Source organism: Nomascus leucogenys, unplaced genomic scaffold (assembly GCF_006542625.1).
Source record: "Nomascus leucogenys isolate Asia unplaced genomic scaffold, Asia_NLE_v1 Super-Scaffold_3019, whole genome shotgun sequence".
Classification (NCBI taxonomy): Eukaryota; Metazoa; Chordata; class Mammalia; order Primates; family Hylobatidae; genus Nomascus; species Nomascus leucogenys.
In genome coordinates, this window is record NW_022095789.1 from 124912 (window position 1) to 152897 (window position 27986).

At 56.2% G+C, this 27986-nt stretch overlaps 3 protein-coding genes across 11 annotated transcripts in view; all 3 read left to right on the plus strand.

Annotated features, from left to right (window-relative positions):
• The window catches only part of FAM193B (family with sequence similarity 193 member B), a 34725-nt gene extending 25314 nt beyond the window's left edge, over positions 1-9411 (plus strand). For all 8 annotated transcript variants that reach the window (XM_030808515.1, XM_030808517.1, XM_030808519.1 and 5 more), the window contains 4 exons: positions 3981-5001; positions 5154-5229; positions 7096-7193; positions 9014-9411. In XM_030808515.1, coding sequence (XP_030664375.1) covers positions 3981-5001; positions 5154-5229; positions 7096-7192 — 1194 coding nt within the window. In that variant the 3' untranslated portion in view covers position 7193; positions 9014-9411. The remainder of the gene's footprint in view (positions 1-3980; positions 5002-5153; positions 5230-7095; positions 7194-9013) is intronic.
• Positions 9412-10422: 1011 nt separating this feature from the next.
• Positions 10423-17328, plus strand: DDX41 (DEAD-box helicase 41). Its single transcript, XM_030808524.1, has 17 exons — positions 10423-11941; positions 12025-12135; positions 12413-12572; positions 12665-12739; positions 12869-12929; positions 13037-13173; positions 13596-13668; positions 13785-13938; positions 14017-14153; positions 15004-15166; positions 15420-15551; positions 15823-15894; positions 16029-16125; positions 16260-16409; positions 16512-16583; positions 16699-16809; positions 16978-17328. Exons 1-17 carry the CDS (start codon positions 11915-11917, stop codon positions 17112-17114), a joined length of 1869 nt encoding a protein of 622 aa, XP_030664384.1. The 5' UTR covers positions 10423-11914; the 3' UTR covers positions 17115-17328.
• Positions 17329-17415: 87 nt separating this feature from the next.
• DOK3 (docking protein 3) lies at positions 17416-27678 on the plus strand. 2 transcript variants are annotated; one of them, XM_030808526.1, is made up of 6 exons: positions 17416-18770; positions 19254-19436; positions 20367-20672; positions 24489-24588; positions 24675-24856; positions 24938-27678. In XM_030808526.1, the coding sequence occupies exons 2-6, from the start codon at positions 19371-19373 to the stop codon at positions 25613-25615; spliced, it is 1332 nt and encodes a 443-aa protein (XP_030664386.1). In that variant the 5' UTR covers positions 17416-18770; positions 19254-19370; the 3' UTR covers positions 25616-27678. The 2 variants fall into 2 exon arrangements, with proteins under 2 accessions (XP_030664386.1, XP_030664385.1); XM_030808525.1 differs by having other exon boundaries at positions 17416-18648.
• The last annotated feature ends 308 nt before the right edge of the window (positions 27679-27986 follow it).

Here is a 27986-nt window from a genome sequence, read left to right on the forward strand (position 1 = left end):
GCAGTGGGAGAAGGGAGCAGAGAGACACCCTGCTTCTTAAAAACTGCACCCCTGGCTCTGTCATCTGTGACCTCCTAGCCACTCCTCCACATCCACTGAAGACTCTCCTGCCCCCTTCTCTTCTTCCCAGGTCAATCCGTTTCTCACTCACTTGAATGGAGTAAGCATTGCCAAGTATTGATAGGAGGGCAGGCAAATTGACCCATCACTCACTCACTCACCAGTACTCAATTCCTTGTCCCGCTGTCTTTCCTTCAGACCCACTCAGAAACCCCGCAGCCCTGGGTTCCACCCCAGCCTGGCTCTCCCTTTCTACAGCTCAAGAAAAGCACATGAGTGAATCTGTGGCAGCCGGCCGTGTGGGCTCCTGCTTGCTGAGTTCCAGTGTCGCCAGGCGGGCCTCTCATGGTTCCCTGGGCTTCCTGTACCTTAGCATGTCCTTCCCCACAGTCACTCTGTCAGACCTCCAGTCTTCTCAAACCACTAGGCCTTCCCAACCCACACCTTATTTTTTGGCAAATAACCTCACTTTCTATTTCAATGAGGAAAAAAGCCATTGTACAGGGATTCTCCCACTGTTTTGCCATTCCCACCTGCAGACATACTTTCTTCCTTGTCATGAGAGTCACCCTTTTCTCGCCTAAGGCCTGTGAGGTACTTTCTTGACCCGTCAGCCCAGCAGCAGGCTCCTGGTCTAGCTTAGCCTCTCCTCCGTACTGTTCCCATCCACATTTCATTGTGTCCACCACTCTTTTTTGGAAGCAAACTGCTCCTTGAGCCTGTTACCTCTCTCTCAACCCCTCCCCTGCCTCTTTCCTCTAATCACAGCCACATTTCTTGAAAAATGATGTCTGCATTCACTGTCTTCACTTCCACCCATTAGCTCACTGCAGGCAGTTTTCTACCCACACCCTCTCCATTGTCACCGGTGACTTTTTTGTTGCCAAATCCATCCTCCTCTGCTGTTGCCATCGTATTAGTCCACTAGAGAATATCTGGCATTTTGTGTTTGTCCTTTTCACGCATTGTCTTTGGCTCCTCTGTCCTCAGCCACACAGGAAAGGGCAGGGGGAGTGCCGTGTTCTCCAGATGTCTTGCCTGCCTCTCTGACGTCCTTTCTGTCTCCTTTGTGAGCTTCTCGTCCTCCACTTGACCCTTCTTCATGGGGACATCTCCCTGGGAAAGAGATGCCATCTAGAAACAGCCCAATAGTGTTTCCTCCCTGCCCTGTACATCCACATCTCCAACTGCTACTGGACACCTCCTTGTGGACGTCCCACAGGTATCTCAGACTCTGCACATCCAAAGTTCAGCTTGTTGTCTTTCTCCAAACAGGCCTGCTATCCCTTCTCTGTTGTCTGTCTAGTCAATGGCACCGCCTCCCACCCTGTTGCCTGAGCCGGAGCCCTGGGCGCCAGCCTGGGGAGTGCATTATAGTGACCCGGAGCAGCGTGCCTGGAACTGGATCTCAGTTTGACACCTGGCTCTGCCACACTTGCTGTATGACATTGGGCAAATCACTTAACCTCTAAGCCTCAGTTTCTTCATCCATAAAATGAGAATAACAGAACCTAAGTCGTAGATTGTTGCGGGGATGAAATGGAGTGATGCATGGAAAGGTTGGGCAGAGTGCCTGGCACGTGTGAGTGCTCAGGCAGTGGGGCTGCTGTGGCAGCCATAGTGGCTGTCAGTGTTTCTCTGACTTTTCTCATTCTGTCTCCCTACCCAGCACCAAAAGCCCTATGCATGCCACGTCACTGATAGCTCAGACCAGTCCACTGCTCTCCACCCTACTGCCACTACCTTAAAAGCCATCAGTGGCTGGACGTTGCCCTCAGGCACAAACACTGTAGGGCCTGCAGGGCCCTTTACGATCAGCCCCTGCCAGCTTGCCAGCTTTATCTCTCAGCCTCTCCTTTCTGACCTTCCTGCCCACCTGCTCCACCCAACCCCCACACCCCCCAAAAAATCTGGGCTACAGCTGTACCTCTGAATGATCTGCATTCCCAGAAGATACTGAGCTTTCCCATTTCCAACCTTTCTACTTGCTATTCCTTCTCTCTAGAAAATGCTTGTCTCACTGCCTCCAGGATGATCCCATTCCCCATTCTGTGCTCAGTGCACATCCTGCCGCCTCCAGGAAGCACTCCCTGGTGACCCAGTCTGTGTTGGGGGCATCTCCTCTACATTCCCAGATCACCCTGTGCTTTCTTCCATGCAGCACTTGTCACTGTCACTCTGAATTCAACAGGCTGTTTGCTGTTGTCTCCCTGAGCAGACTAAAGTCAGCAAGGCAGAGAATGTCTCACGTACGCTAAACTCACAGGGCCTGGCCTGCTGCCTCACAGCCTTGATGGTCAGTAAATAGTCATCAGATGGAATTGAGAAACATAGGAACTTCTGAAGATCAGGCCTGGGTGTATTGTCCTGGCTCTGCCACTTCCTAGCCACCTCCTCCTCCTGTTCTTTCCGAAGTCAAGGTTTCTCACCTATAAGCAGAGGGTCATGATGCAGCAAAGATAGTGGCGAGGATTAAAGGAGACATCTATGGGAAGTGCTCACGGTACAGAGCAGAAAGTGTGTGTTTCTGTGCTTTCTCTTCTGGCTTTCAGAGTGTTTATGGTTCCATATCATTCCCTCCACACCAGTAGTTGTCAAACTTTTTTAGCAGCCAAACTTTTCTGTGAAATCTATGTGGTGCTGGGGGAGCAAGGTGAAGGGGCCCTGGTCCTCGTTGGTCCAACCCCAGGGCCTCTGAGCCCTACCCACAGCTAGAAATGCTGCTGCAGACCAAGCTGCTCCCTGAGGGCCACGAAGCCCAGCCCCACCTTCGCACATGGGAAAGGACCCCACACAGACTCTCAGCTGTCCTCATACTGACCCTGGAATGTAGAGATACCTCTTCTTCCTAATTTACAAATAGGGAAAGTAAGGTTCAAAGAGAATAAGTGATTTGTCCAAGGTCCCACAGAACAATTGACTGTAGTCCATTGTGGAGCCAGGGTTCACAAAAGATAAGTGCCTGCTGGGACGCAGGGTCACCCTCTTTACATTGACTTTGAGGTGGTAGCAAGCCCTGGTTTCTCTCACCAGCTGCCCTTTCATGTTTCTCTTCCTCCATTCCCAAATCAGTTGGAAGTACAGGAGGCAGTGGGAGTCAATGGCGCCAGGCGCACCACAGCCACCTCCTTCCTGAGGGTTTTGTTATCTGCCTCCTGTCTCCCTCTAAAGGCATCGTTGGCCTTGAGGTGGGATGGAGAGGTTGGGGTGACTCAGATCCCACAGACTTTCATTTTGATTCCCTAGATCCAGATCTGTCAAAGCCAACTGGCAGGGCCTGGCCTCTCTGAGCCTTCCCGGCCTCACCTGGGCAAAGGAGCAGCTCTCACATCTTGCTGTGTAGGCCCGTGTGGTTGTCCGCAGTATGCCACTGGGCACACTCTAGGTGTGGCCTTGATTACTTGAGACCAAGTGTGCAGCAAGTGGCCTTTCTACAGGAACACCGCCCTCTTTGGTAATACCCAGACATAGCATCAGGAAGGCACATGCCCTCCCAACCAGAGTAATCTCATCTACCCCACACCTGCCTCCTGTAAGACCCCGTGATGGCATGGCTTTTTCCCCACCACCCGCAGGGGTGGACAGAATGCCTCTCTAGTAGTGGTCTTCACATGCATCCCCACTTTGGCTTTACTCCGGAATTATTGTCCCCATTTTGCAGATTAGTCCACTGAAACTGGGGCTCTGGGTGAACATGTTGTAAATACCCTCTGTGGGTGTGACTACCCCTGCCCCCAGGACATGCACCTGTCTGGCTGCAGTTTGCCCTCACTCCTGCAGGGTGGGTAAGCAGGCTAGGATTTTAAGGCTTTGCTTCCAGCAAGTTAGTGGCAAAGCTGGGCCCCAGGTTGATGGGTCAGGTATCATATTGTGCCTGGCAGTTGACAGCCTCCTGCTAAAACTGCCTCTTGTCTTGGCAGGAAAAGGAGAAGGCCCAATTGGCAGCAGAAGCTCTAAAGCAGGCGAATCGTGTTTCTGGAAGCCGGGAGCCAAGGCCTGCCAGGGAGAGGCTCTTGGAGTGGCCTGACCGGGAACTGGATCGGGTCAACAGCTTCCTGAGCAGCCGTCTGCAGGAGATCAAAAACACTGTCAAAGACTCCATCCGTGCCAGCTTCAGTGTGTGTGAGCTCAGCATGGACAGCAATGGCTTCTCTAAGGAGGGGGCTGCTGAGCCTGAGCCTCAGAGTCTACCCCCCTCAAACCTCAGTGGCTCCTCAGAGCAGCAGCCTGACATCAACCTTGACCTGTCCCCTTTGACTTTGGGCTCCCCTCAGAACCACACGTTACAAGCTCCAGGCGAGCCAGCCCCACCATGGGCAGAAATGAGAGGCCCCCACCCACCATGGACAGAGGTGAGGGGGCCCCCTCCTGGTATCGTCCCCGAGAACGGGCTCGTGAGGAGACTCAACACCGTGCCCAACCTGTCCCGGGTGATCTGGGTCAAGACACCCAAGCCGGGCTACCCCAGCTCCGAGGAGCCAAGCTCAAAGGAAGTTCCCAGTTGCAAGCAGGAGCTGCCTGAGCCTGTGTCCTCAGGTGGGAAGCCACGGAAGGGCAAGAGGCAGGGCAGTCAGGCCAAGAAGAGCGAGGCAAGCCCAGCCCCCCGGCCCCCAGCCAGCCTAGAGGTTCCCAGTGCCAAGGGCCAGGTCGCTGGCCCCAAGCAGCCAGGGAAGGTCCTAGAGCCTCCCAAAGTAGGCAGCTGTGCTGAGGCTGGAGAGGGGAGCCGGGGGAGCCGGCCAGGACCAGGCTGGGCTGGCAGTCCCAAAACTGAGAAGGAGAAGGGCAGCTCCTGGCGAAACTGGCCAGGCGAGGCCAAGGCACGGCCTCAGGAGCAGGAGTCTGTGCAGCCCCCAGGCCCAGCAAGGCCACAGAGCTTGCCCCAGGGCAAGGGCCGCAGCCGCCGGAGCCGCAACAAGCAGGAGAAGCCAGCCTCCTCCTTGGGTGAGTGCACCAGGAACCGAGCGGCTGACCCCCTACCCCAGCCAGGCCACGGGGTGGAGGGGCAGCCTTTGTGTGTAGGCAGCGCTGCCCCCAGAGCATAACCCCAGAGGCCTGGCCATGGGCACTGAGCCCTCCTGGCTGTGTCTTCCTAGACGATGTGTTCCTGCCCAAGGACATGGACGGGGTGGAGATGGATGAGACTGACCGAGAGGTGGAGTACTTTAAGAGGTAGGTGTGGGCTGCCTGCTCTCCCACTTGTGGAGGACTCCAGGTCCTGCCCACACTCTAGCCCTGTGTTGTGCCTCAGGCCTCAGAAAGGCCTGCTCCCTTGGCCCTGACCCCTTGGGGAGGCTCACCGCCCCCGCAGGCCCTCTCCCACCAGCCTGCCTGCCAAAAACCCACAGAGCCACTGGGCAGGATGGCACATCTGGGAAGGTGCAAGAGATAGGAGGAGGCATGTCAGGCCCCAAGAACCAGGGCTTTTTCCAGCTTTATTCGCTTGGTGTCTTCACTTGCACATTCTCTGCTTTGCCTGGGCTGAGGTCAGTGAAGCAGTCTAGACCAGGAGTCTGGCCATGAACATGCAGCCTACTGATAAATGGCATAGAGTTGGGGAGGATAGAAGGGATGGGGGCTGGCCAGGAGGCCTTCCCAGGAGAGGTGGTAACCAGGTTGAAACCTGAAGAGTAAGAATGAGTTGGCCAGATGAGATGAAAAGGTATTCATGCCAAAGGGGCCAGTGCAGTGAGTACAAAAGATTAGGGTGAAAGAAACATGGCATACAGTCACGCTCCATATCTGCAATCGAAAATATTCAGAAAAAAAAATAGCAATACATTGCTAAATAATGCACATTTTTAAAAAATTAGTATTTTTGGCTGGGCGCGGTGGCTCATGCTTCTCATCCTAGCACTTTGGGAGGCCGAGGCAGGTGGATCACCTGAGGTCAGGAGTTCAAGACCAGCCTGGCCAACTTGGTGAAACCCTGTCTTTACTAAAAATACAAAAATTAGGCAGGTATGGTGGCACATGCCTGTAATCCCAGCTACTCGGGAGGCTGAGGCAGGAGAATCGCTGCAACCTGGGAGGCGGAGGCTGCAGTGAGCTGAGATTGGGCCACAGAACGAGACTCCATCTCAAAAAAATACGTATTTTTACAGGAGGCGGCTCATGCCTGTAATCTCAGCACTTTGGGAGGCCAAGGCGGGTGGATCACTTGAGGTACTTGAGGTCAGGAGTTCTAGACCAGCCTGGCCAACATGGCGAAACCCTGTCTCTAATAAAAATACAAAAATTAGCCGGATGTGGTGGCGGGTGCCTGTAATCCCAGCTACTTGGGAAGCTGAGGCAAGAGAATCATTTGAACCTGGGAGTCAGAGGTTGCAGTGAACCAAGATCGTGCCACTGCACTTCAGCCTGGGTAACAGAGTAAGACTCTGTCTCAAATAAATAAAAATATAATAACTACATAGCATTTACATTGTATTAGGTATTTTAAGTAATCTAGAGATGATTTAAAATATATGGGAAGGCCAAGCACAGTGTCTTCCGCCTGTAATCCCAGCACTTTGGAAGGCCAAGGTGGGAGGATCACTTGAGCTCAGCAGTTCAAGACCAGCCTGGGCAATATAGTGAGACCCCATCTCTTATTTAAAAAAACATAGTAATTTTTTTAAAAAGTATATGGGAAGAGCAGTGCAGGTTTTATGCAAATACTACACCATTTTTATACAAGGGATTTGTCATCTGCAGAGTTTGGTATTTGGGTAACTAATCCCCAGCAGATCAGAGGGACGACTGTACTTAAGGGAATGACAGAAGCCAGCCCAGCAGAGCTAGAGAGTCAAACACCAGATGAGGAAGAACTGGAATCCCAAGGCAGTTCCACTGTCTTCATACGTAGTTCCCTGGGCCCAGTCCAGAAGCCCCCAAGCCAGCAAAGCTCCTATGCCTGCTAACCTTAACACCTGAGAGCCAAAGAGGTTTTGTAGAGAACCTGGTTTCTTAGTGATAGGGACATGGTACCTTAGGAGTCCAGTGAGCAAAAGAAGGAACCTCTGATTGTGCTTCTCATGTGTCCCCCAAACCCAACAGGTTCTGTTTGGATTCTGCAAAGCAGACTCGTCAGAAAGTTGCTGTGAACTGGACCAACTTCAGCCTCAAGAAAACCACTCCTAGCACAGCTCAGTGAGGTACAGAGACCCCAAGAGTTACATCCACTGCCTCTCCCTGTGCTTGGCCACCCTCTCTATATGCCCACCAGACCATTCTGTGCTCTGGGGCACAGGGAGTTGGACTTTGGGCATGGGAGCCCTGGCTTCTGTCTGCATCTCCACAGCAATGGCACAGCTGGCTACAGCCTCCAAAGGTCTAGGCCCCATCTCCTCCTACAGCCACTCACCTGTAGGCCTCTGTCCTTCTATTAATCCTCCCTGGGCCCTCCTGCCCATGCTCCTGAAGGTCCCCTTCCTGGACTGGCATCTCCTAAGGAATAACCATCAGGGTCTTAACCAGCTGATTTCAAAAGTGCCCAGGTAGCCGTCAGACCCATGGGGCTGTCCTCACCCCTGATGTTATCAGTCCTTGTGTCAAGTCCCACTTCCTGCCCTGGGCTCCGCAATATAGGCTACCAAGGTGCTTCCCAGCTGAAGCAGTGTTAAGAAGGGGCCAGCCCTGAGTGAACATCATGGGGGTGCAGATGGGCTGGGCCGACACCTTGTGGGTCATTTAGGCATGGAGGAGTTGATGGGGGCTACCCAAAGCAGGACAAGTTCCATGAGGATATTGGTAGCACACTGCCTCCTAGAGGAAGAGACCTGGGTGCCAGATGGCTTTGGCATCCCCTCCCAGCCACCCACACAGGTCCTTTTGTCTGAAACAATGATGTACCAGATGATGATCTGGACTGGGAACAGACAACTGGAGAAGGCACTGGGCCTGGAACCCTGTTGATGAAGAGAAGGGCAGCTAGCAGGCAGACCTTGGGCTGGGGGCTGAGTGGCTCTGCAGTTTCATATTCAACCCTCAGCTGCGTCCCTGGGGTCAGGCCTTTTCTGGCTGGCAACCACACAGCTATCCTGGAGACTATGGAAGGCTGGGGCAGGCAGACTGAGCTCACAAACAACTCACTTCCCCCATGACGGCCCCACCTGTCTTTCTCCTCTTTCCAGTGCCAGGCCAGCTCCTCTCTGGGCCTAAGCAGCAAACTTCCTGGACCCTCAGCATAGAGAGCCTGCAGCCGGGACAACCTTCAGAGCTGGGGCTCCCTGTGACCCTTGTGCTGCCCCAGAGTCCAGACTGTCTTCTTTACACTCACTTTAGTCCTCCTCTGCTCTGAGGGGGTTGGGCTCATCAGCCCCCTTTGCCAAACTGAGATGCCCACAAGCCCCAGAAGCATCTTCCAGATTCAAGGTGCCCTCCTGCCTCTCTTCTCCACCTCCATGGGAACCAGGAGTAGCAGGAACCCCAGGCACTTCATCTGTTAACCCTACTGAGAGAAAAGAGATCGCATTTCCTCCCACAAGCCCAGTTCTGTCATCCAAGAAATCAAATGCAACTGTCTCCTTCCACTGCCTCCTCTCGACCCTTTTTCACCTGGTCTGGCCTCTTTTCCAAGATAGGAGATGCCCCTCTCCCCACCCCCTAGTAAACACTCTCCTTTGACCCTCTTCACCCTCCCCCGGGCTGTGCACCTACAGTCAGAGGCAGGAACACAGCTGCACAGCTGGCCTCCCGGCCCCTGCTGATGGACAGCAGGTGCCAAAGGCTGGATCTATCAAGGATTGTCCCACACCTTGTCAAGATCCCGGGACTGGGGCTCTGTCTGCCAACCTGTTAACTTACATCCTCTGCTACAGGTGATCCAGGGAATCTTCAACATTTTTAGCCCAGGGAACAAAAATAGCAGCCAGCTATTTCTGCTGCCAGAGGCCCATGGGTACCCAAATGGCAATGGGGAGGCTGGAACATGGCCCGTTGCTTACTGTGATTCTGCTCTTTTTTTCTTTCTCAGGCCCTGCCCAGGCTGAGCTTCTTCAGGGCGTCCTGAGACCCCGACTGCCAGCTGAAGGCCTACAATTTTTCCCTCCGTGTGCCCCACCTACCCGTCCAAGACCCTCTCTGCTCCCTACCATCCTGGACCAACCAAAAGCTGAATGGATGCCACACTGTGCTGGGGCCCCTTGACCTCAGCAGAGCCGCTTCCTGGTGCTACGCAGCCTCCACACTCAGAGCCCGTGGACTGGGCTGGCCTAAGGGCCGGGGCTGATGGTACTGCTGGCCCAACACTGCTCTCTTTGTGTTTGGTTTTTTTTTTTGTTTTTGTTTTTATTTTATTTTTTTCCAATTCTTTACTTTTGATACTGTGAAGATCTTTCGTGCCGAAAGATAAAGCAACATTTGGACACAGAATTGGCATGTTGGTGATTTGCGGGTCTGGGCAGGGAGGGAGTTGAGGGTGTGCTCAGAAGCATGGGCTCTCCCTTAGTCACTAACCCTAGCATGCGCCATGCATCAGCAGTTTGGTGCTGTTGTCCCATTTTACAGGTGAGGAAACTAAAGCCGATAGGAAAGTGACTCAGCTCAACTCAGTCTGGCCGAGTAGGGTTGAGCACAGACTGGTATGACTCTGGCATCTGTGCTCTTTTCTCCTGTTGGGAGGTCTCTGGTATGTGAGCCTGGGGCAGCCCCTTCCCCACTCTTTCTTGTTTCCCTCTTTGCAAGATGGGTGAGTTGGAGGGGTTGAAGTTGGTCTCTGTGCATCTGGATGTCAGAAGAGGTCTAGGAAAGACCCTGAGGCCTTCATGGATCTGTAGCCTGGGCCATCGAGGCCCCTCACACTGACTTCACACAGTCAGGGGAAGTTGGGGGTAAATTGAGTTTTTTATAAATTAGATCTGATTTTGCAGTGGGGGTGGGACATGTAGCTGAGGACTTGAGAGTTAAGAGGATAATGAACTCTTCTGTAAAGTCAAGCAAACTACCTCATCCCCTGAAATGGATCTGGTTTGTAAATTTGGATTTTAATATAATGAGTTTGCCCAAAATGCCCCTCACACACTTGTGTCCAAACTCCATGCCCCAAATTTAGTTTTCGCTCCTAAAACCAACTCGAGGTTACGTGGGGAGCTAACAGGGTCACTAAGAGCCATGTATTTGGGTGTTGTGAGCAGGACCAGAAACCATGTCCTCCTCCATCCCTCCCAGGTTGAGACCCACTATGGGACTGGCAGTAAGCACCAGCTTCTTTATTTTTTTATAGAGATGGGGTCTTGCTATGTTGTCCAAGCTGGTCTCGAACTCCTGGCTTCAAGCGATCCTCCTGCCTTGGCCTCTCAGAGAGCTGGGATTACAGGAATGAGCCACTGTGCTCAGCCTAAGCTTTCATTACTAAAGAAGAGAACAGCAGTGCCCACAGACTTCACAATTCCTGGTCCCTGGCCTTTCCCAATCCCCAAGGGAAATGTGGACACTTCCCTGTGAAACCTTTCTCTGTATATTTCTTGGCTGTGTTCACCTCTCCCATGGACTCCTGTACTACACTCCTGCCCTGCAGTTGAACTGGCAACACTACCTAAAATTCTGCTTCATTCAAAATTTGCAGGTCTGATCAAGCAGCCCATCTTGTGGCATTTGGGACCTTCATGCCTGGGCCCCTGACTCCAGTACTTGTTCCAGCCATGCTGGTCGACCTTCCTCTCCAGTTAGGTCCCACAACCTCAGGTCTCCCAACTTTCACATATTTTCCTCCTCTCAGTTTACCCTTTTCTCATGAATTCCTGTGTATCCTTCACATCCCAGCTAAGAGGCCATTTACTATGAAAACTAGGACACTTCCAAAAGCGGTACCTTGTCTTAGGATCTTTCTCTTTAACTTCAAGACCAGTTATCTGTCTATATTTCTAGTCTCAACTAATCCATAAGCTCCTCGCACACCAGGTATGTGTCTTGATTATCATCTGCTTGAGCGCAGCGCCAATGCCCAGCACACACTCTTGAAGGAAAGAAAGCACAGAGCTGACCAAGTCATTCCTCAGAAGTCTCTAACAAAGTTGAAACCACTTACTCTGACAGTCACAGCAGGCATGCTCTGGTCGCAATCTCCTTTTCTGGCCTTAGGTCCGGCTTCCCCATCCCACCCTAGCCGCAATGCTGTTGCCTGGTGAATCTGTGTACTTGCACATCGCCAGACCTGTATTCCTGCAGCGCCCTGGCCCAGGACGCCTCTCCTCTCCCGGCCTGAGATTCCCACGCTTCCCTGGAAGCGCCCCCCAGGCAGCTCTATTACAGCATTTACAGTAATAACCGTTTACATTTATACAGGGCCTCCCAGTTCAAAACCACTGCCATCCTTATCTGATGCGTGCCCCACCAGTGAACGTAGGTGTCACACAGGCGCAGTCAGGGAGGCAGGGTGCGTCGAGCGGTTTATCCCGCAACCCCGGCGGCCCCGGCAGGGATGGAAGCGCAGGCGGCCCACGCGAACTCGGCCCGGAGCTCCCGGCCCTAGAGGATGCACTGTCCGCCGGCATGGGCGTGCCCAACACGCCATGCTCTGGGAGAGGTTGGGCACCTGGCAGTCCTCCCCGACTCCGGATCAGCTGTCTCCGCTGCGTGCGTCTTCCTCTTCCAGTGGGCTTGGGTTGAGCCTTCTAGCGCATGTTCCAAGTCCTCCAGTGTCCCACAATGCCTTGCAGCCGGTTTCGCCCTCGGTCCTGGCAACTGTCGCGTAACCACCCATGAAAACGTCCGTGCTTCGCCGTGCGATGGCGTCTCCAGAGCAAATTTGTCCCTCTGCGCGATCCGGAACTCCCAGGTCGTTGCTAGGCGCCGACGTTCGCTTCTTCACATCGGATTGGGTCCCACGCAAAGATGAGGCGGGGTTTCGTCGTGGCGCGCATGCGTGCAGCAAAGAATGGAGGAGTCGGAACCTGAACGGAAGGTGGGAGAGAGACGAAACCCCGCGCGGGTGGGAGCGGGCGTGAAGAGGGGAGCAGGCCGTGCCTGACTCGCGTGTGCTTGCAGCGGGCTCGCACCGACGAGATGCCTGCCGGAGGAAGCCGCTCGGAGGCGGAGGATGAGGACGACGAGGACTACGTGCCCTACGTGCCGTTACGGCAGCGCCGGCAGCTACTGGTGAGGGGCCCGCGTCCGGGGAGGGATGGGGCCGTGACCGCCGGGTCGCAGGGGGCGGGCGTGGCCTCGGCCTCCGTGGGGAGGAGGGCAGTCTGAGGAGTGAGCTTCAGTACACCGGGGCGCGGCCCCCAGACAAACGAGGGACCGACGGCCTGATCTGAGGGGTAGGGCAGCTCTGCGCCTCGAGCACAGGACCCTCGCCCCAAAGCCAGGATCCTGACGCTGGCCTTGTGGACCCCGTGCCCATTCTATCTGTGGGTCCCGGGTGGAACTTCAGCTCCAGAAGCTGCTGCAGCGAAGACGCAAGGGAGCTGCGGAGGAAGAGCAGCAGGACAGCGGTAGTGAACCCCGGGGAGATGAGGACGACATCCCGCTAGGCCCTCAGTCCAACGTCAGCCTCCTGGATCAGCACCAGCACCTTAAAGAGAAGGCTGAAGGTGAGCTGGGCAGCACTGCCTGGGCGGGAGAGAAGAAGCTGAGCCTGGCGCACCGTGTGTATCTGTCTGACATCTTCCACTTCTTTTCTCAGCCCGCAAAGAGTCTGCCAAGGAGAAGCAGCTGAAGGAAGAAGAGAAGATCCTGGAGAGTGTGGCCGAGGGCCGAGGTATGGTTGTAGCCAGGATAGTGAGAAGGTGGACTGAGGCTCCTCCTCCTAGCCCCAGGCATGTTATATCTCAAGGGATTTGGCTTCTCAGAAGCAGGAGCCAGCCCTGAGCCATGTCTCTCTCCTCAGCATTGATGTCAGTGAAGGAGATGGCTAAGGGCATTACGTATGATGACCCCATCAAAACCAGGTATATCTGTACAGTCTGCAGTTGCCCTTGCTTCGGATGGTACATGCAGGGATGCTCCCAGGCCAGCTATTCCCAGGGCTCTCTTGATCCCTGTTACCCATCCACAGCTGGACTCCGCCCCGTTATGTCCTGAGCATGTCTGAAGAGCGACATGAGCGCGTGCGGAAGAAATACCACATCCTGGTGGAGGGAGACGGTATCCCACCGCCCATCAAGAGCTTCAAGGAAATGAAGTTTCCTGCAGGTAGTCAGGGGCTGGAGAGAGATACCACACTTTTATAATCAAACACCTGTGAGGTTATGTCCTAGCTCCCACTGAGCTCAGCCACATCTGCATTGGATCCAGTCACTGGGGCTGGAGGGATTTGAGGAGAAGTTTCTTTAGGTTCCTTGTTGCCCCAGCTGTACATATTCATTGTTCTCTGCTGTTACAAAGCTTCAGGAGGAAAGTGCCACTGGGCATAGACACTGGATACAAATCCTGGCTGCACCTAGCCTGTGGGCCTTGGACAAGTCTCTTTTTTTCTTTTTTTTTCCTCTCTGTCTCTCTCTCTGAGCCTCAGTTTCCTCATCTGCAACTTGTAGGGGTAGTGCCAGTTTTACAGGCTTTGGGGCTCTGAGAAAGTACCTGTGAGTCACGAGGACGATGTCGGTTGGTTTTCATAGCCATCCTGAGAGGCCTGAAGAAGAAAGGCATTCATCACCCAACACCCATTCAGATCCAGGGCATCCCCACCATGTGAGTTTGGATTGTGGACCTGGGGTCCTTGAGGAGGGCTGGAACAGGGAGGAGCAATGGCTAGGTGTCCTTCATCTTCTGTTGAAATTGGCCCTCGGGTCATCCTCTCCCAACAGTCTATCTGGCCGTGACATGATAGGCATTGCCTTCACGGGTTCAGGCAAGACACTGGTGTTCACGTTGCCTGTCATCATGTTCTGCTTGGAACAAGAGAAGAGGTTACCTTTCTCAAAGCGCGAGGGACCCTATGGACTCATCATCTGCCCCTCGGTAAGATAGGCTGGCCTGGAGGGCAGGCCAGAGACTGGGGCTGCCATCTGGTACCAGCCTTTGTCCCTCTGCCTGCAGCGGGAGCTGGCCCGGCAGACCCATGGCATCCTGGAGTACTACTGCCGCCTGCTGCAGGAGGACAGCTCACCACTCCTGCGCTGCGCCCTCTGCATTGGGGGCATGTCCGTGAAAGAGCAGATGGAGACCATCCGACAGTGAGTGCTGGCGCTCCCTGCCCCCACCTCTGCCACCTGCGAGTCCGTGGAAAAGCTAAAGGACCCTTTACCTTAGCCACTCCACAGATCTTCACAGAGGGCTGCTGTGAGTCCAACCCTCAAGGAGCTCCCAGTCTAATGGGGAGGTCAGTTGGGGGAGGACAGAGGGATGTGGCCAGGTACTGTGGGAGCACAGCAGGCGGAATGGCCCACCTTTATGGGGACAGTGGGAGGTGGGAGCTCAGAGAAGGCTTTTCCGGGAAGGTGACGTTTGAATTGGGAAGAGGGGCAGTCCAGGCTGAAAGCACAGAGGTGGACGGCCCAGGAAGGTCAGGGTCATTCAGCAGTCAGTCAAGGAGGTTGAGGCACTGGGGTAGGGCTGGATCCCAGCGGCACCTGTGTCCTTTCCGTGCTGTGCAGTCCTCTGCAGACCACCAGAGGCCCTGGACCAGGCCCTCCGTTCACAGATGGGCCAGACCCCATCCCGGAGGCTTTCCTCCATGGACTTCTGAGTCTTAGGGAGATGTGGGCACAGAAAAGGTGAAGCCAGTGGGCCAGGAAAGTGAGTCCAGAGTAAAGCCTCTGGAGCTTGATGACAGCGCTTCTGGGTGAGAGGCTGACCCAGGAGAAGGGGGAAGGCGTGCCAGGCCGAGCGGTGGTGAAGATGGCTGCAGTGCCTTGGAAGAGAGCTGTGTGCTATACATAGGGCAGGTGGTGGGAATGATGAGAAGGGGACAGACAAAGAAATAGGAAGGAGGACAGAGAGCAGAACAGATGCAGGGTGCCTGCTTGCCTCTAGGTAGGTGATAGGCCAGTGACCCCAACCTCAGGGTCTCTCCTTGGTCCCCAGTGGTGTACACATGATGGTGGCCACCCCAGGGCGCCTCATGGATTTGCTGCAGAAGAAGATGGTCAGCCTAGACATCTGTCGCTACCTGGCCCTGGACGAGGCTGACCGCATGATCGACATGGGCTTCGAGGGTGACATCCGTACCATCTTCTCCTACTTCAAGGTGCCGCCCCCGCCCGGCCAGGGCACCCTGCCCCACCCCCTACCGCACACCACATCAGACTGTGGAGCCCGGCCAGGCACCCTGCACCACCCCCCACCGCACACCACATCAGACTGCGGGGACCCCATGCCCCTTGCCACCCCACCCACTGCTCATACTTTGTGGGCTGTGTCTCAGTTGCTCGGCTTCCCCAGACCCCATGCCCGTCAGCCCAGCCCTGCATGCCCTTGGTCGCAGCCCCCCTCTTCCTCAGGGCCAGCGGCAGACCCTGCTCTTCAGTGCCACCATGCCAAAGAAGATTCAGAACTTTGCTAAGAGTGCCCTTGTAAAGCCTGTCACCATCAATGTGGGGCGCGCTGGGGCTGCCAGCCTGGATGTCATCCAGGTGGGCAGGTGCTCCTGATGGGTGGTCTCTCACCTGTGCGGGCTGGATCTGACAAGTCTCCCTGAAGCTGATTGGAGCCGGGGGTCCACCTTGTGGGAACCGGGGGTTTCGTTCAAAGCCCCTGATGCTTAACCAGGGCCATTTTTAGGGCACCCAGCCCTTGGCAGCCAGTGGCTTCTGGTCACCTCCTGGTCCAGATGACAGGCTATGGCAGGGCTGTGGCGGGTAAGCATAATCTCAAGATCACCTGACCTGATCCTTGTGGTGGCAGGAGGTAGAATATGTGAAGGAGGAGGCCAAGATGGTGTACCTGCTCGAATGCCTGCAGAAGACACCCCCACCTGTGAGTGCAGCCAGGCCAGGCCGGGGACAGAGTCCCCAGGACCAGGGAGGGCTTTGGAGGGGACAGAGTGCCGGGGGAGGTGAGGTGGGTGCCCAGGCAGTTAGCCTCTGACTGGAGTTGGTCTTTCTGGACAGGTACTCATCTTTGCAGAGAAGAAGGCAGACGTGGACGCCATCCACGAGTACCTGCTGCTCAAGGGGGTTGAGGCCGTAGCCATCCATGGGGGCAAAGGTCAGGGTGGTGCAAGCACTGGCTTGGACCCTGCTGCAGTAGCGGCACTTTACCTAACGCCTTCCCCTGCCTGGTTGGCCTGCCACTCCCCTATCCCCTGGTGTCTCTGACAATGTCTGCCTGACCCTCCCCAGACCAGGAGGAACGGACTAAGGCCATCGAGGCATTCCGGGAGGGCAAGAAGGATGTCCTGGTAGCCACAGACGTTGCCTCCAAGGGCCTGGACTTCCCCGCCATCCAGCACGTCATCAATTATGACATGCCGGAGGAGATTGAGAACTATGGTAAGGGCCTGGGGCCCAAGGGCCTGGGCGAGGCCGGAAAAGGGCCGAGCCAGGCCCCTAGTGTCCAGCGATGGGCCAGAGACTCTGTCCTTCTCTCTGCAGTACACCGGATTGGTCGCACTGGGCGCTCGGGAAACACAGGCATCGCCACTACCTTCATCAACAAAGCCTGTGGTGAGTCTGTCACCAGAGCCACCTTAGCTGTTCCCTGGGTCCCCTGCCTGTGGCCACCCAGGTTCTGGCCGCAGGGCCCAGGATGGGCCCTGATGCTTCCCCACTCCTCCCCCAGATGAGTCAGTGCTGATGGACCTCAAAGCGCTGCTGCTGGAAGCCAAGCAGAAGGTGCCGCCCGTGCTGCAGGTGCTGCATTGCGGGGACGAGTCCATGCTGGACATTGGAGGTGACTGCGGAGCGGGATCCCTGAGTCCCCAGCCGGCGGGTGGCAGGGAGGGGTGCTGGAAGTCAGAAACATGAAACCGGTGGACCAAGGGTGCCTAACGGGGGGCCCGAGGTCCAGGGTGTGGATCCTGGCCCTTGACTTGGCTGACGCCTGTCCCCATTCCCCCAGGAGAGCGCGGCTGTGCCTTCTGCGGGGGCCTGGGCCATCGGATCACCGACTGCCCCAAACTCGAGGCTATGCAGACCAAGCAGGTCAGCAACATCGGCCGCAAGGACTACCTGGCCCACAGCTCCATGGACTTCTGAGCCGACAGTCTTCCCTCCTCTCCAAGAGGCCTCAGTCCCCAAGACTGCCACCACTCTACACACACAGCAGCTCCCTGGACAGAATCAGCATTTCAGCTCAGCTGGCCTGGACTGGGCCAGGCTGGTCCTGGCTGCCTGTTCCCTGTGCTCTTCAGAATTACTATTTTTGTTTCCTTTCACCCCAGCTGCCATTAAAGCACAAACCTCTATCCCAGCGCTGGCCCTGCCTCTGTGTTTCACCTCATCCGCCCCCTGGTTCCTGGACAGACATCACCTCTGACCTCTGCAGCCCCTCTGAGGCAAGGCCCTGGCATCTCCCGCTGGCACTGCCAACACCTGGCCTGCTGGTACTTGGCTGTGGAAGGAGCCACCGAGCTGGTGCCCACCTCTGGGGACTCAGGGTCTCTCCATTGGGTTGTCTGAATTTATGACTCAAGGAGGGACCACATTGGCGGGCCAAGGAGAAGTGCTTGGATTCTCTGGTCTCCCTGGCCAGCTGTCATAGCTCTCAGGCTTACTCTTCCTGTCAGTGGTGTGATGTTTCAGGGGCTTCTCCTGAAGCCCCTTGGGAGGCTGCCTCTTGCCCCAGGACCCCCACCCACTGCCTGCCTGTGCCAGCCACCTGGAGGAAGCCCTCCACTCCGTTGACTGAGGAGGCAGCAGATGTCATAGAACTGCCATTTAGGACACAAGCTCTCCCTAAGCCTGCTCTGTGCCCAGCTCTGCTGAGCTTTGAGGACCTAGATGGACCAGGGAGATGACTGCCTGGGAAGCCGTCAGGCGAGGGGAGAGAAAGACACACACACAGAAACGTGGACAGCAGTCACAAGACCGCTAGCAGATGAAGCAGGATCTCGGCATCTGGTGAGAGGTAGGCAGGGACCAGCACAGGCGGCCACACTTCCTCTGAGCCGGCACTTTGCGTGTATGGCCACATGCTCATTCCAGTGAGACGGCGGTTGCTCAAGCCATATTTGTCACTTGGTATGTGGCTTTGGACAAGTTACTTAATTTTTCTGAGCGCCGATTTCCTCACTGTTGAAATGGCGATGAGAACGCAAAGGATGTGGCGTCTGAGGTGGCCAGAGCTTAGGGCTGCTTGGGCCACAGTGGGCACAGAGCCGGGTGCCAGGAGGCCTTTAGGAAATATTTCCTGGCCAAGTGCATTTCCAAACGGGATTCCTTATCCTGCTTCCATGTTCTCTCCCAGAGGTGGTGCTGAATGACCTGAGGCTGTTCCAGAATGAAGGTACACACACACAGCCCCGCTATTGGCCTCCTGCTAGGCAAGCCAACGAAAGGAGCCCCCAGCAGGAAGCAAAGCTTTAAATGAACATGTGACCTCTCCGGGGCCCCCTGGGACCTGCCACCCACACTCACGTGGTTGGGGCCATTCAGGGGTGTGGGTCCCATGTGGACTGGATGCCCAGCGTGAGTGTATACTGCGAGGGCCTTTGTGCTCTCAGGCAGCGTGGAGTGGTCAAGGAAGGCCTCCAGGAGGAAGAGGTGGCCCACCGCCCCAGGCAGCACAGTGGTGAGGGGGCCCTGGAGGGGCTGGCCTGGGAATGAGCCTGGGGAAGATGGAGGCCAGAACACACAGGTCCCTGAGTGTTGGGCTGAGGAGCCTGGGCTGCACCCCAGGAAGGGGAGAGACAGGTTGGTCTTGGGTTGCGGAGAGTGCTGCATGGAGCCCCAGTGGGGCAGTGGCCCCTGGGGGGATGCCAAGGCTGGTGATGTTCAGCGGCTCGGGTGGAGAGGAGCAGGTGAACACAAGAGAGATTTCAGGGAGAAAGAAGAGCAGCAACACGGGGTGAGGCGCTCAAGCCAGGACGCCCAGTGGGAAAGCCAGGAGTTGGCTAGAGAAGGGTCCCGGTGGAGGCAGGGCCAGGGAGTGTCAGGCCCAGGGTGCGCAGCTGCCCCGGGCGGGACGGGGGAGGGGCAGGAACTCATGAGTCAGGGAGCCAGACTGCGATCAGACGCTCGCAGCTGATCCAGGTGTGTGCCAAGGCTGTTTGCCTTCAGGTGGCCAGGGGCTCCCTCCAGGTAGGTGTGGGCACCTTGGACAGCCAGAACCCCAGGGAGGAAATACATGCTGCCCCCAGCCCCTGAGCTGAAGGCTGCCCTTCCCCCGGCCTGCAGCTGCCTCTGGACGGAGGGACGGGAAGTGGCCAGAAGGGGAAGTGTGAGGAGTTCCCGTCCAGCCTGTCATCAGTCTCCCCAGGTCTTGAAGCGGCGGCCCTGCTCCTGGCCGTGACCATGGACCCTCTGGAGACCCCTATCAAGGATGGCATCCTCTACCAGCAGCATGTCAAGTTTGGCAAGGTGGGGACCCCTGGCTGCCAGGCAGCTGCCAAGGACCAACAGTGGGCGGAGAATGCAGCCTCCGCCCCTGCCTCGGACAGCCCAGGCAGACCTGGGAGACTTGGGAAGGGAGTCAGGGTGGAGGATCCCACCCAGGTATGGGGAGTGGAACGGAGTGCGGGTCTCAGCCTGAGAAGGCAGGGGCTGAGCAGGCTCTGCCAGACCCTGCCTCCAGGAGAGATGGGAATACAGGAGCGGGAGAGGGTCGAAGGCTCAAATCTCCCAGCAGGGAAGAGCTTCACAGCCTCTGACCCATGAAATAGTGCCACCGAGGGCCCTAAATAGGGTGAGGGCTGAGCTGGAGGAGGCCCCAAGGGTGGAGCCCCTCCCTGCAGCGGCACTGTCCTGGGAACAAGGAGGCAGGGGGGTCACCTCTCCTCTGCAGCAGCCCCACACCCCCGCAGCTCAGCTGCAGCTGCTGCCCAGGCAGATAAACCGTCAGTTTCCTTTGCTCGAAGCTATTTGCATGTTTCCTTCCTTAACAGCGTGAGGCGGAGGCCTCCCTCCCACCCCAGCTCTTGGCCTGTGGCCCAAGTGCCCCTTTTTGGGGGTGAGAGGGAACCAACATAATGGCAGTGTCTGGTGGTCTGCCGGCTACTGGATGCTTTACAAACATGACCCAGTAGCAGCCCCAGCTCGAGTTCTCATGGCCTTTTGAGAGACGACACTGATGCTTGTGGAGGTCACAGTTAGGAAAGAGTGGGCTGGGATTTGAACCCAGGGCTGACCAGTCCCAAGCACAGCCAAGGCCTCCTTCCCTGGAGCCCTGAGAAACTCGGGAGCAGAGGCCCGCTCCTGGCTGGGAGCGTTTGCCAAGCAGCTTGTGCTGAGCCGAGTGGCACGGACAATCTGCCACCCAAGGGTCTTCGCCCTCCCGCTCCTCTCCCGCAGAAGTGCTGGCGGAAGGTGTGGGCTCTGCTGTATGCAGGAGGTCCATCAGGCGTGGCACGGCTGGAGAGCTGGGAGGTCCGGGATGGTGGCCTGGGAGCAGCGGGTGACAGGTCGGCAGGGCCTGGCCGGCGAGGGGAGCGACGGGTCATCCGCCTGGCTGACTGTGTATCTGTGCTGCCGGCCGACGGCGAGAGCTGCCCCCGGGACACCGGTGCCTTCCTGCTCACCACCACTGAGCGAAGCCACCTACTGGCTGCGCAGCACCGCCAGGCCTGGATGGGCCCCATCTGCCAGCTGGCCTTCCCGGTGAGTGCGGCGGGCAGGGGTCGGTTGGGCTGAGGCACCTGCCCCCGACTTGTCCACCTCCACACTCACATCCCGTCACCCAGCAAGCTCCACCGAGCACCTACAAGCTTGGGAAAAGTAAATCTATAATGACTCTCAGAGGGCCGTGCGTGCCATGGCGAAAATGGACCGTCAGGGGAGCAGGAGGAAGTGAGGGAGTGACGGGCAGGGTGGCCAGGGAAGGCCTCTCAGAGGAGGGGCCTGAATGACAGGAACCCACTGGGCAAAGGTCTGAGGACAGGCAGCCTGGGGAGTTGTGAACAGAGGGAGTCCCGTGGGCAGAGGCCCCGAGGCCGGACAGTGTGGGGTGTTCAAGGGCAGAAAGAAGGCGACATGGCTGGAAGGGAAGGAGTGCAGGAAGAAGCCAACTCACAGAGCTTAGGGGAGCGGCTGAAATGCCCCAGGCCATGTGTGTGGTTTTGTTCTGAGTGAGAAGCGAAGGCTTTGGAGGGTTTAAGCCAGACATGTTTGTAAAGCCCCAAAAGGTCTGTGATGGGTCAAAAGGAAGTGAGCCTGGGAGTTCTTCAAAGAGGTAAACAGAGTTACCATGGGGCCCACAGGTCCACTCCTAGGTGTGTGCCCAAGAGAACTTGAACAGGTGTTCAAACAAAACACGTACATGTGAGGCAGGAGGATCGCGTGAGCCCCAGGGGTCGAGGCTGCAGTGAGCTGTAATCGTGCCCTTCACTCCAGCCCAGGAGACAGAGCAAGACCGTATCTTAAAAAAACCCCACATGAGCCGGGCACGGTGGCTCACGCCTGTAATCCCACCACTTTGGGAGGCCGAGGCGGGCGGATCACGAGGTCAATAGATCGAGACCATCCTGGCCAACATGGTGAAACCCTGTCTCTACTAAAAAATACAAAAATGAGCTGGGCATTGGCCGGGCGCTGTGGCTCACGCCTGTAATCCCAGCACTTTGGGAGGCCGAGGCGGGCGGATCATGAGGTCAGGAGATCGAGACCATCCTGGCTAACACGGTGAAACCCCATCTCTACTAAAAATACAAAAAAAAAAAGAAAAAAATTAGCCGGGCAAAGTGGCGGGCACCTGTAGTCCCAGCTACTCAGGAGGCTGAGGCAGGAGAATGGTGTGAACCCGGGAGGCGGAGCTTGCAGTGAGCCGAGATTGCGCCACTACACTCCAGCCTGGGCGACAGAGCCAGACTCCGTCTCAAAAAAAAAAAAAAAAAAAATGAGCCGGGCGTGGTGGCGCACGCCTGTAGTCCCAGCTACTCAGGAGGCTGAGGAAGGAGAATTGCTTGAACCCAGGAGGCGGAGGTTGAAGTGAACCGAGATCGTGCCACTGCACTTCAGCCTGGAGACAGAGCGAGACCCCGTCTCAAAAAAAATAAAATAAATAAAATAAAAACCCACATGGACGTGAATGTCCATAGCAGCACTACTCACGGCCACCAGAAGGTGGAAACAGCCTACGTGGCCATCAGCTGACAAATGGATAAACAATACATAGTCTGTCCACAAGATGGAATACTACTCAGCCATAAAAACAAACAAACGCCTGGCACAGTGGCTCTTGCCTGTAATCTTAGCACTTTGGGAGGCTGAGGTAGGAGGATTGCTTGAGCCTAGGAATTCAAGATCAGCCTGGGCAACATAGTGAGACCCTGTCTCTAAAAAAAAAAAAAAAGAAAAGAAGAAAGAAAGAAATGTACAGACTAGGTAACTCCATTGGGATAGAAATCAGGTGAGTGTTGCCAGGAGCTGGAGGAGGGGAGAAGTGGGGAGTGGCTGCTCATGGATCCAGGGCTTCCATGTGGGATGATGGAAAAGTTCTGGAACTAGACAGTGGCAACAGTGCACAACCTTGTGAATATACTAAAAAGCACTGGTGGTTGGGTGCGGTGGCTCAGGCCTGTAATCCCAGCACTTTGGGAGGCCGAGGCAGGCAGATCACCTGAGGTCAGAAGTTCAAGACCAGCCTCAACATGGAGAAACCCCGTCTCTACTAAAAATACAAAATTAGCCAGGCATGGTGGTGCATGCCTGTAATCCCATCTACTCGGGAGGCTGAGGCAGGAGAATTGCTTGAACCTGGGAGGCAGAGGTTGCAGTGAGCCGAGATTGTGCTATTGCACTCCAGCCTGGGCGACAAGAGCAAGAGCAAAACTCCGTCTCAAAAAAAAAAAAAAAAAAAAGCACTGATGATACACTTTAAGATGTAAAATGGGCCGGGTGTGGTGGTTCACACCTGTAATCCCAGCACTTTGGGAGGCCAAGGCACACATTACCTGAGGTCAGGAGTTCGAGACCAGCCTGGCCAACATGGTGAAACCCCATCTCTACTAAAAAAAAATTACAAAAATTAGCCGGGTGTAGTGGCACACTCCTGTAATCCCAGCTACTACTTGGGAGGCTGAGGCAGCAGAATTGCTTGAGTCTGGGTGGCAGAGGTTGCAGTGAGCTTAGATCGTGCCACTGCACTCCAGCCTAGCCGACAGAGCAAGACTGTCTCAAAAAAAAAAAAAAAAAAAAAAGTGAGATGGTTAAAACAGTAAATTTTATGTTCTCTGTATTTTATCATATTTTAAAAATCAAAAAACAAAAGGCAGTTGAGGTTAGGCATGGAGGCTCAGGCCTGTAATCCCAGCACTTTGGGAAGCCGAAGCACGTGGATCACCTGAGGTCAGGAGTTCGAGACCAGCCTGCCCAATATGGCAAAACCCTGTCTCTACTAAAAATACAAAAAATTAGCTGGGTGTGGTGGTGGGCACCTGTAATCCCAGCTACTTGGGAGACTGAGGCAGGAGAATCACTTAAACCCGGGAAGGGGGTATGGGCACAGTGGCTCACGCCTGTAATCCCAGCACTTTGGGAGGCCAAGATGGGCGGATCACGAGGTCAGGAGATCGAGACCATCCTGGCTAACACAGTGAAACCCCGTCTCTACTAAACATACAAACAAAAATTAGGCAGGCATGGTGGCGGGCGCCTGTAGTCCCAGCTACTTGGGAGGCCAAGGCAGGAGAATGGCGTGAACCTGGGAGGCAGAGCTTGCAGTGAGCCGAGATCACGCCACTGCACTCCAGCCTGGGTGACGGGGCAAGACTCCATCTCAAAAACAAAAAAAAAACCCGGTTGGCGGAAATTGCAGTGAGCCAAGATCTCGCCATTGCACTCAAGTATGGGTGACAGAGCAAGAGTCCATCTCAAAAAAAAGGCAGTTGACAGGAGCAATGAGCCCAGTGAGGAAGCTGTGGCATTTGACCCGGCCGTGTTGCTGTGGGCCAGGGTGGTCCTACTAGAGGAGCTGAGTGGGAAAGAGCACAGGGGACATGCTGAAGGCCTGGGTGTGGGGATGAGGCAGAGATTGGGGGCACCTTGCAGGGTCGTAGCAGGTGATTGTGGTGAGATGGAGGAAGACACCTGGGGTACTGCTCCCTGCCCAGCTCACACGTGTGTCCCAACCAGAACACTCCTGTCCCTACACTGCTCTAGGCTGTCAGAGACATACAGAAGCTGGCCCAGCCAAGCCCAGGGGCTGCAGGGGACATCCCCTTGTGTCCCCAGTAATCTGCAGCTCTCAGACACCCTCAAGCACAGTGCCTCTTTCCCAGCCCAGCACTCTCAGTGGGGAGCCAAGTGGGAGAGCAGGCTCGGAAGAGGACCCAGGCTTACGCAGCGAGCCGGGCAAAGCTGGAACTGGGGCCCAGGCCCTGGATGCTCTGGCATGTGGTGGAGTCCTGGGATACTGAGGGGAGGGGACAGGGCATGGGAGTGCAGTGCTCTCACCTTTGATTTGAACTCATTCCCCAGGGGACAGGGGAGGCCTCCTCAGGATCCACAGATGCCCAGTCTCCCAAGAGGGGCCTGGTCCCCATGGAGGAAAACTCCATCTACTCCTCCTGGCAGGAAGGTAAGTCAGAGGAGGTGCAAGGGCAGCCTCAGCCCCCGACACCCAGGGCCGGGTCTTTGTGGGACTGACGGGTCTGTCCTGGCCAGCTGCCACAGTGGGCGAGTTTCCCGTGGTGGTGCAGAGGACTGAGGCCACCACCCGCTGCCAGCTGAAGGGGCCCGCCCTGCTGGTGCTGGGCCCAGATGCCATCCAGCTGAGGGAGGCCAAGGGCACCCAGGTCCTCTACAGCTGGCCCTATCACTTCCTGCGCAAGTTCGGCTCCGACAAGGTGAGGTGCAGGGGTGCGAAGGGTGGGGGGCTGACACCCTGGACCCTCCTGCTAATCCCCACCCGTGTCCCCTGTGCCCAGGGCGTGTTCTCCTTTGAGGCCGGCCGTCGCTGCAACTCGGGTGAGGGCCTCTTTGCCTTCAGCACCCCCTGTGCCCCTGACCTGTGCAGGGCTGTGGCCGGGGCCATCGCCCGCCAGCAGGAGCGGCTGCCAGAGCTCACCAGGCCCCAGCCCTGCCCCCTGCCACGGGCCACCTCTCTGCCCTCCCTGGACACCCCTGGAGAGCTGCAGGAGATGCCACCAGGACCTGAGCCACCCACCTCCAGGAGGATGCGCCCGGCCGAGCCCGGACCCCAGAGCCTGCCGCTACTGCTAGGCCTGGAGCCCAACGATCCAGCGTCTGGGCTCTACGCCTCAGTGTGCAAGCGCGCCAGTGGGCCCCCAGGCACTGAGCACCTCTATGAGAACCTGTGTGTGCTGGAGGCCAGCCCCATGCTGCACGGCGGGGAACCTGAGCCGCACAAGGGCCCCAGCAGCCACAGCCCCACAACCAGTCCCATCTACCACAACGGCCAGGACTTGAGCTGGCCCGGCCCGGCCCACGACAGCACCCTGGAGGCCCAGTACCGGCGGCTACTGGAGCTGGATCAGGCGGAGGGCACAGGCCGCCCTGACCCTCAGGCAGGTTTCAAGGCCAAGCTGGTGACCCTGCTGAGTCGTGAGCGGAGGAAGGGCCCTGCACCTTGTGATCGGCCCTGAACACCCAGCAGAGGTGGCCAGAGGGGAGGGTGCTCCCCCTGGGACAGGTGGGTGGGCTGGTGGGCAAACAGTGGGCCCATGTGGACACACACCTGTGTCCACCCTGGCCTGCAGGAACAAGGCAGGCCGCCTATGGAGGACCTCAGCCCTGCCCTGCCCTCCTCATGAACAGTGTGCAGACTCGCAGATAATAAAGCTCAGAGCAGCTCCCAGCAGGGGCACTCACGGCACACACCCCTGCCCACATTCATTGCGGCCAACACCAGCACCCTGTGCTGGTTCCAGGGGCACAGGTGACCTGGGCCTGACCTGTCACCCGTGGGCTCAAATCCATTGCAGCAGACAGACGGGATGGAGATCATTAGGACTCCATGTTGCCCTGCACGACCGGAGTGACACGAAGAGGCAGGCGGAGGGAGCCGTGAGGCTTACCTGTCAGACTCAGGAAGGAGCAACATGACACCCGGAGGCCCTAGCTGGGAGGAGGCAGTGGGGGCGGGGGGCGGGTGGAAGGGACTTCAGAGACACCCTCGCCCAAAACACTCGTCCCCTGCTGAAACTCCAACAATTTGCAGATACTTCTGGGAACCCCAGGCCTCAGTCTCCTCATCTGTAAAGGAGAGAGAACAGATGATGTATCAGGCATAATCCTTAATGAGAGTTTTGCTGCGTGCCTACTTAGTGCCAGGCGCTGGGGGACACGGCCGTGTTCAGGACAGCCTTGGTCCTGTTCTCCGGGAGCCGACATTTCAGTGGGGAGAGAAGTTTCCTGAAGACTTCCATGCTGTGTTCCCTCCTCTGCTCCTGCTCCTGTCGCCATCCTAAGCGTCAGCCACGCCCGCAAGCATCCTGCCTCCAGGCCTCTGGCTGCTCAGCCCCTCACTACAACTCCACCTCAGCTGCCCACACGCTTGGCCCATCCTGAACCTCATTTTCATGACGGACGCACAATTTTTGCGCTCTCCTGTCGAAGCCTCATCCTCTGGCCACCTCATCCTTCCAGCTCACTTCCTTTAGCACGGCCAGTACCACCCCTGCCTAGCCATGTCGACCTGCAGGGACCCTTTTCTGGCTCTTCGAGGCCTCTGCCCACCGTTCCCTCTTTGCTCTCCATAGTCCCTTCCCCCGTTCTCTCTCGTTTCATCTTATTAGTCTGGCAAAGTCCCTGGCCTTGGGTGAGCCCAGACCTCGTCTGTGCCTGCACACAGTTGCCCACAGCCAGAGAAATCCATTTAAGCAGACTGCCTGCATCCTTCTTAACAGTGCAAGGCAGGCACTCCCTGCCACCAGAGACCCTGTTCCCTGAGGGGCAGCTTTTCTCCTCCCCAGAACCTCCTGTCTATCCCCACCCAGTGTCTCCTCAGGCATATTGGGGCAACAGGTCAGGCTGTCCCACCACATCTGCAAGTGTACTGGCATCCATCTGTCTTCTTCCTACCCATACAGGAGTAACTGTCTGTCCCCAGCTATGCTCTGATCCCGGCTCCTCTCACCTCAGAGCTTGGAAAATTGAGCTGTCCCCGCTCTCTCCTGGACCCATTCATCCTACCAGCAGCTTTTCCAGCCACACGAAAACATGCTCTGTAATTTCACATCTTAAACCTTCCCTTGACCTCACATTCCCCTTCGGCCACCTCCCTGTTTCTCTGTTCCTCTTCACAGCAAAAACTATTCAAAAGAGTTGTTGATTACTTTCATTTCCACTTTCTCACCCCCATTCTCCCCTCAATTAACTCTCCTTCAACCCCATGATGCCATTATGTGGCTTTTATTAGAGTCACCAACCTTATTCTCCAAAACAAAAGCAACAAGGACTTTGACTTCTCAGCAGCACTCAACTCTGGTTCTTGAAACACCCCCGTTAACTTGCTATTCCTCCTACCTCATAACAATCTCCTTCCCAGCCTCTACTGCTGCCTTCTCTGAGTTCTTCCCAGGGTCCTAGGCTCAGATATAGTGTAGCTCAACCCTGCTACACAAAGAATCTCCTGAAAGCCTGTAAAAATGTCCATGCATGTTCTGTGAGTGACCTACCAAGAGAATAAAAAATTTTTAAAATCAAATGCCCATGCCTGGTCCCACACGCAGGGGCTCTGATTTCATCAGTCTGGGTAGGTGGGGTCTGGGCATCCATGCTCACTGGATTTCCGGATGATTGTATTATGCAGCCTAGGCTGGGAACCACTGGCCTCAGCAAGCCAGTCTTTCTCCAGGTGTCACAGACCCTCTAGGTGCTAATGACCCCGAAGATCTGTCTTCAGTGCACACCTCCCCCTGAGCTCCAGATTGAGGAATCCCACTGCACACGAGACATCTGGATGTGGAAAAGGCATCTCCAGATCCCCTGGGTGAAAGGGGGTTGGGGGAATGG

Bases quoted from the DNA above. Each gene is read 5' to 3' on its own strand.
- DDX41 (XM_030808524.1), top strand. From the start codon at position 11,915: ATGGAGGAGTCGGAACCTGAACGGAAG. The intron at 12,136-12,412 runs GTGAGGGGCCCG...GTGGAACTTCAG, and splicing joins GGCAGCGCCGGCAGCTACTG to CTCCAGAAGCTGCTGCAGCG. The intron at 15,895-16,028 runs GTGAGTGCAGCC...CTTTCTGGACAG, and splicing joins TGCAGAAGACACCCCCACCT to GTACTCATCTTTGCAGAGAA.
- DOK3 (XM_030808526.1), top strand. From the start codon at position 19,371: ATGGACCCTCTGGAGACCCCTATCAAGGATGGCATCCTCTACCAGCAG. The intron at 20,673-24,488 runs GTGAGTGCGGCG...CTCATTCCCCAG, and splicing joins TCTGCCAGCTGGCCTTCCCG to GGGACAGGGGAGGCCTCCTC. The intron at 24,589-24,674 runs GTAAGTCAGAGG...TGTCCTGGCCAG, and splicing joins CTACTCCTCCTGGCAGGAAG to CTGCCACAGTGGGCGAGTTT.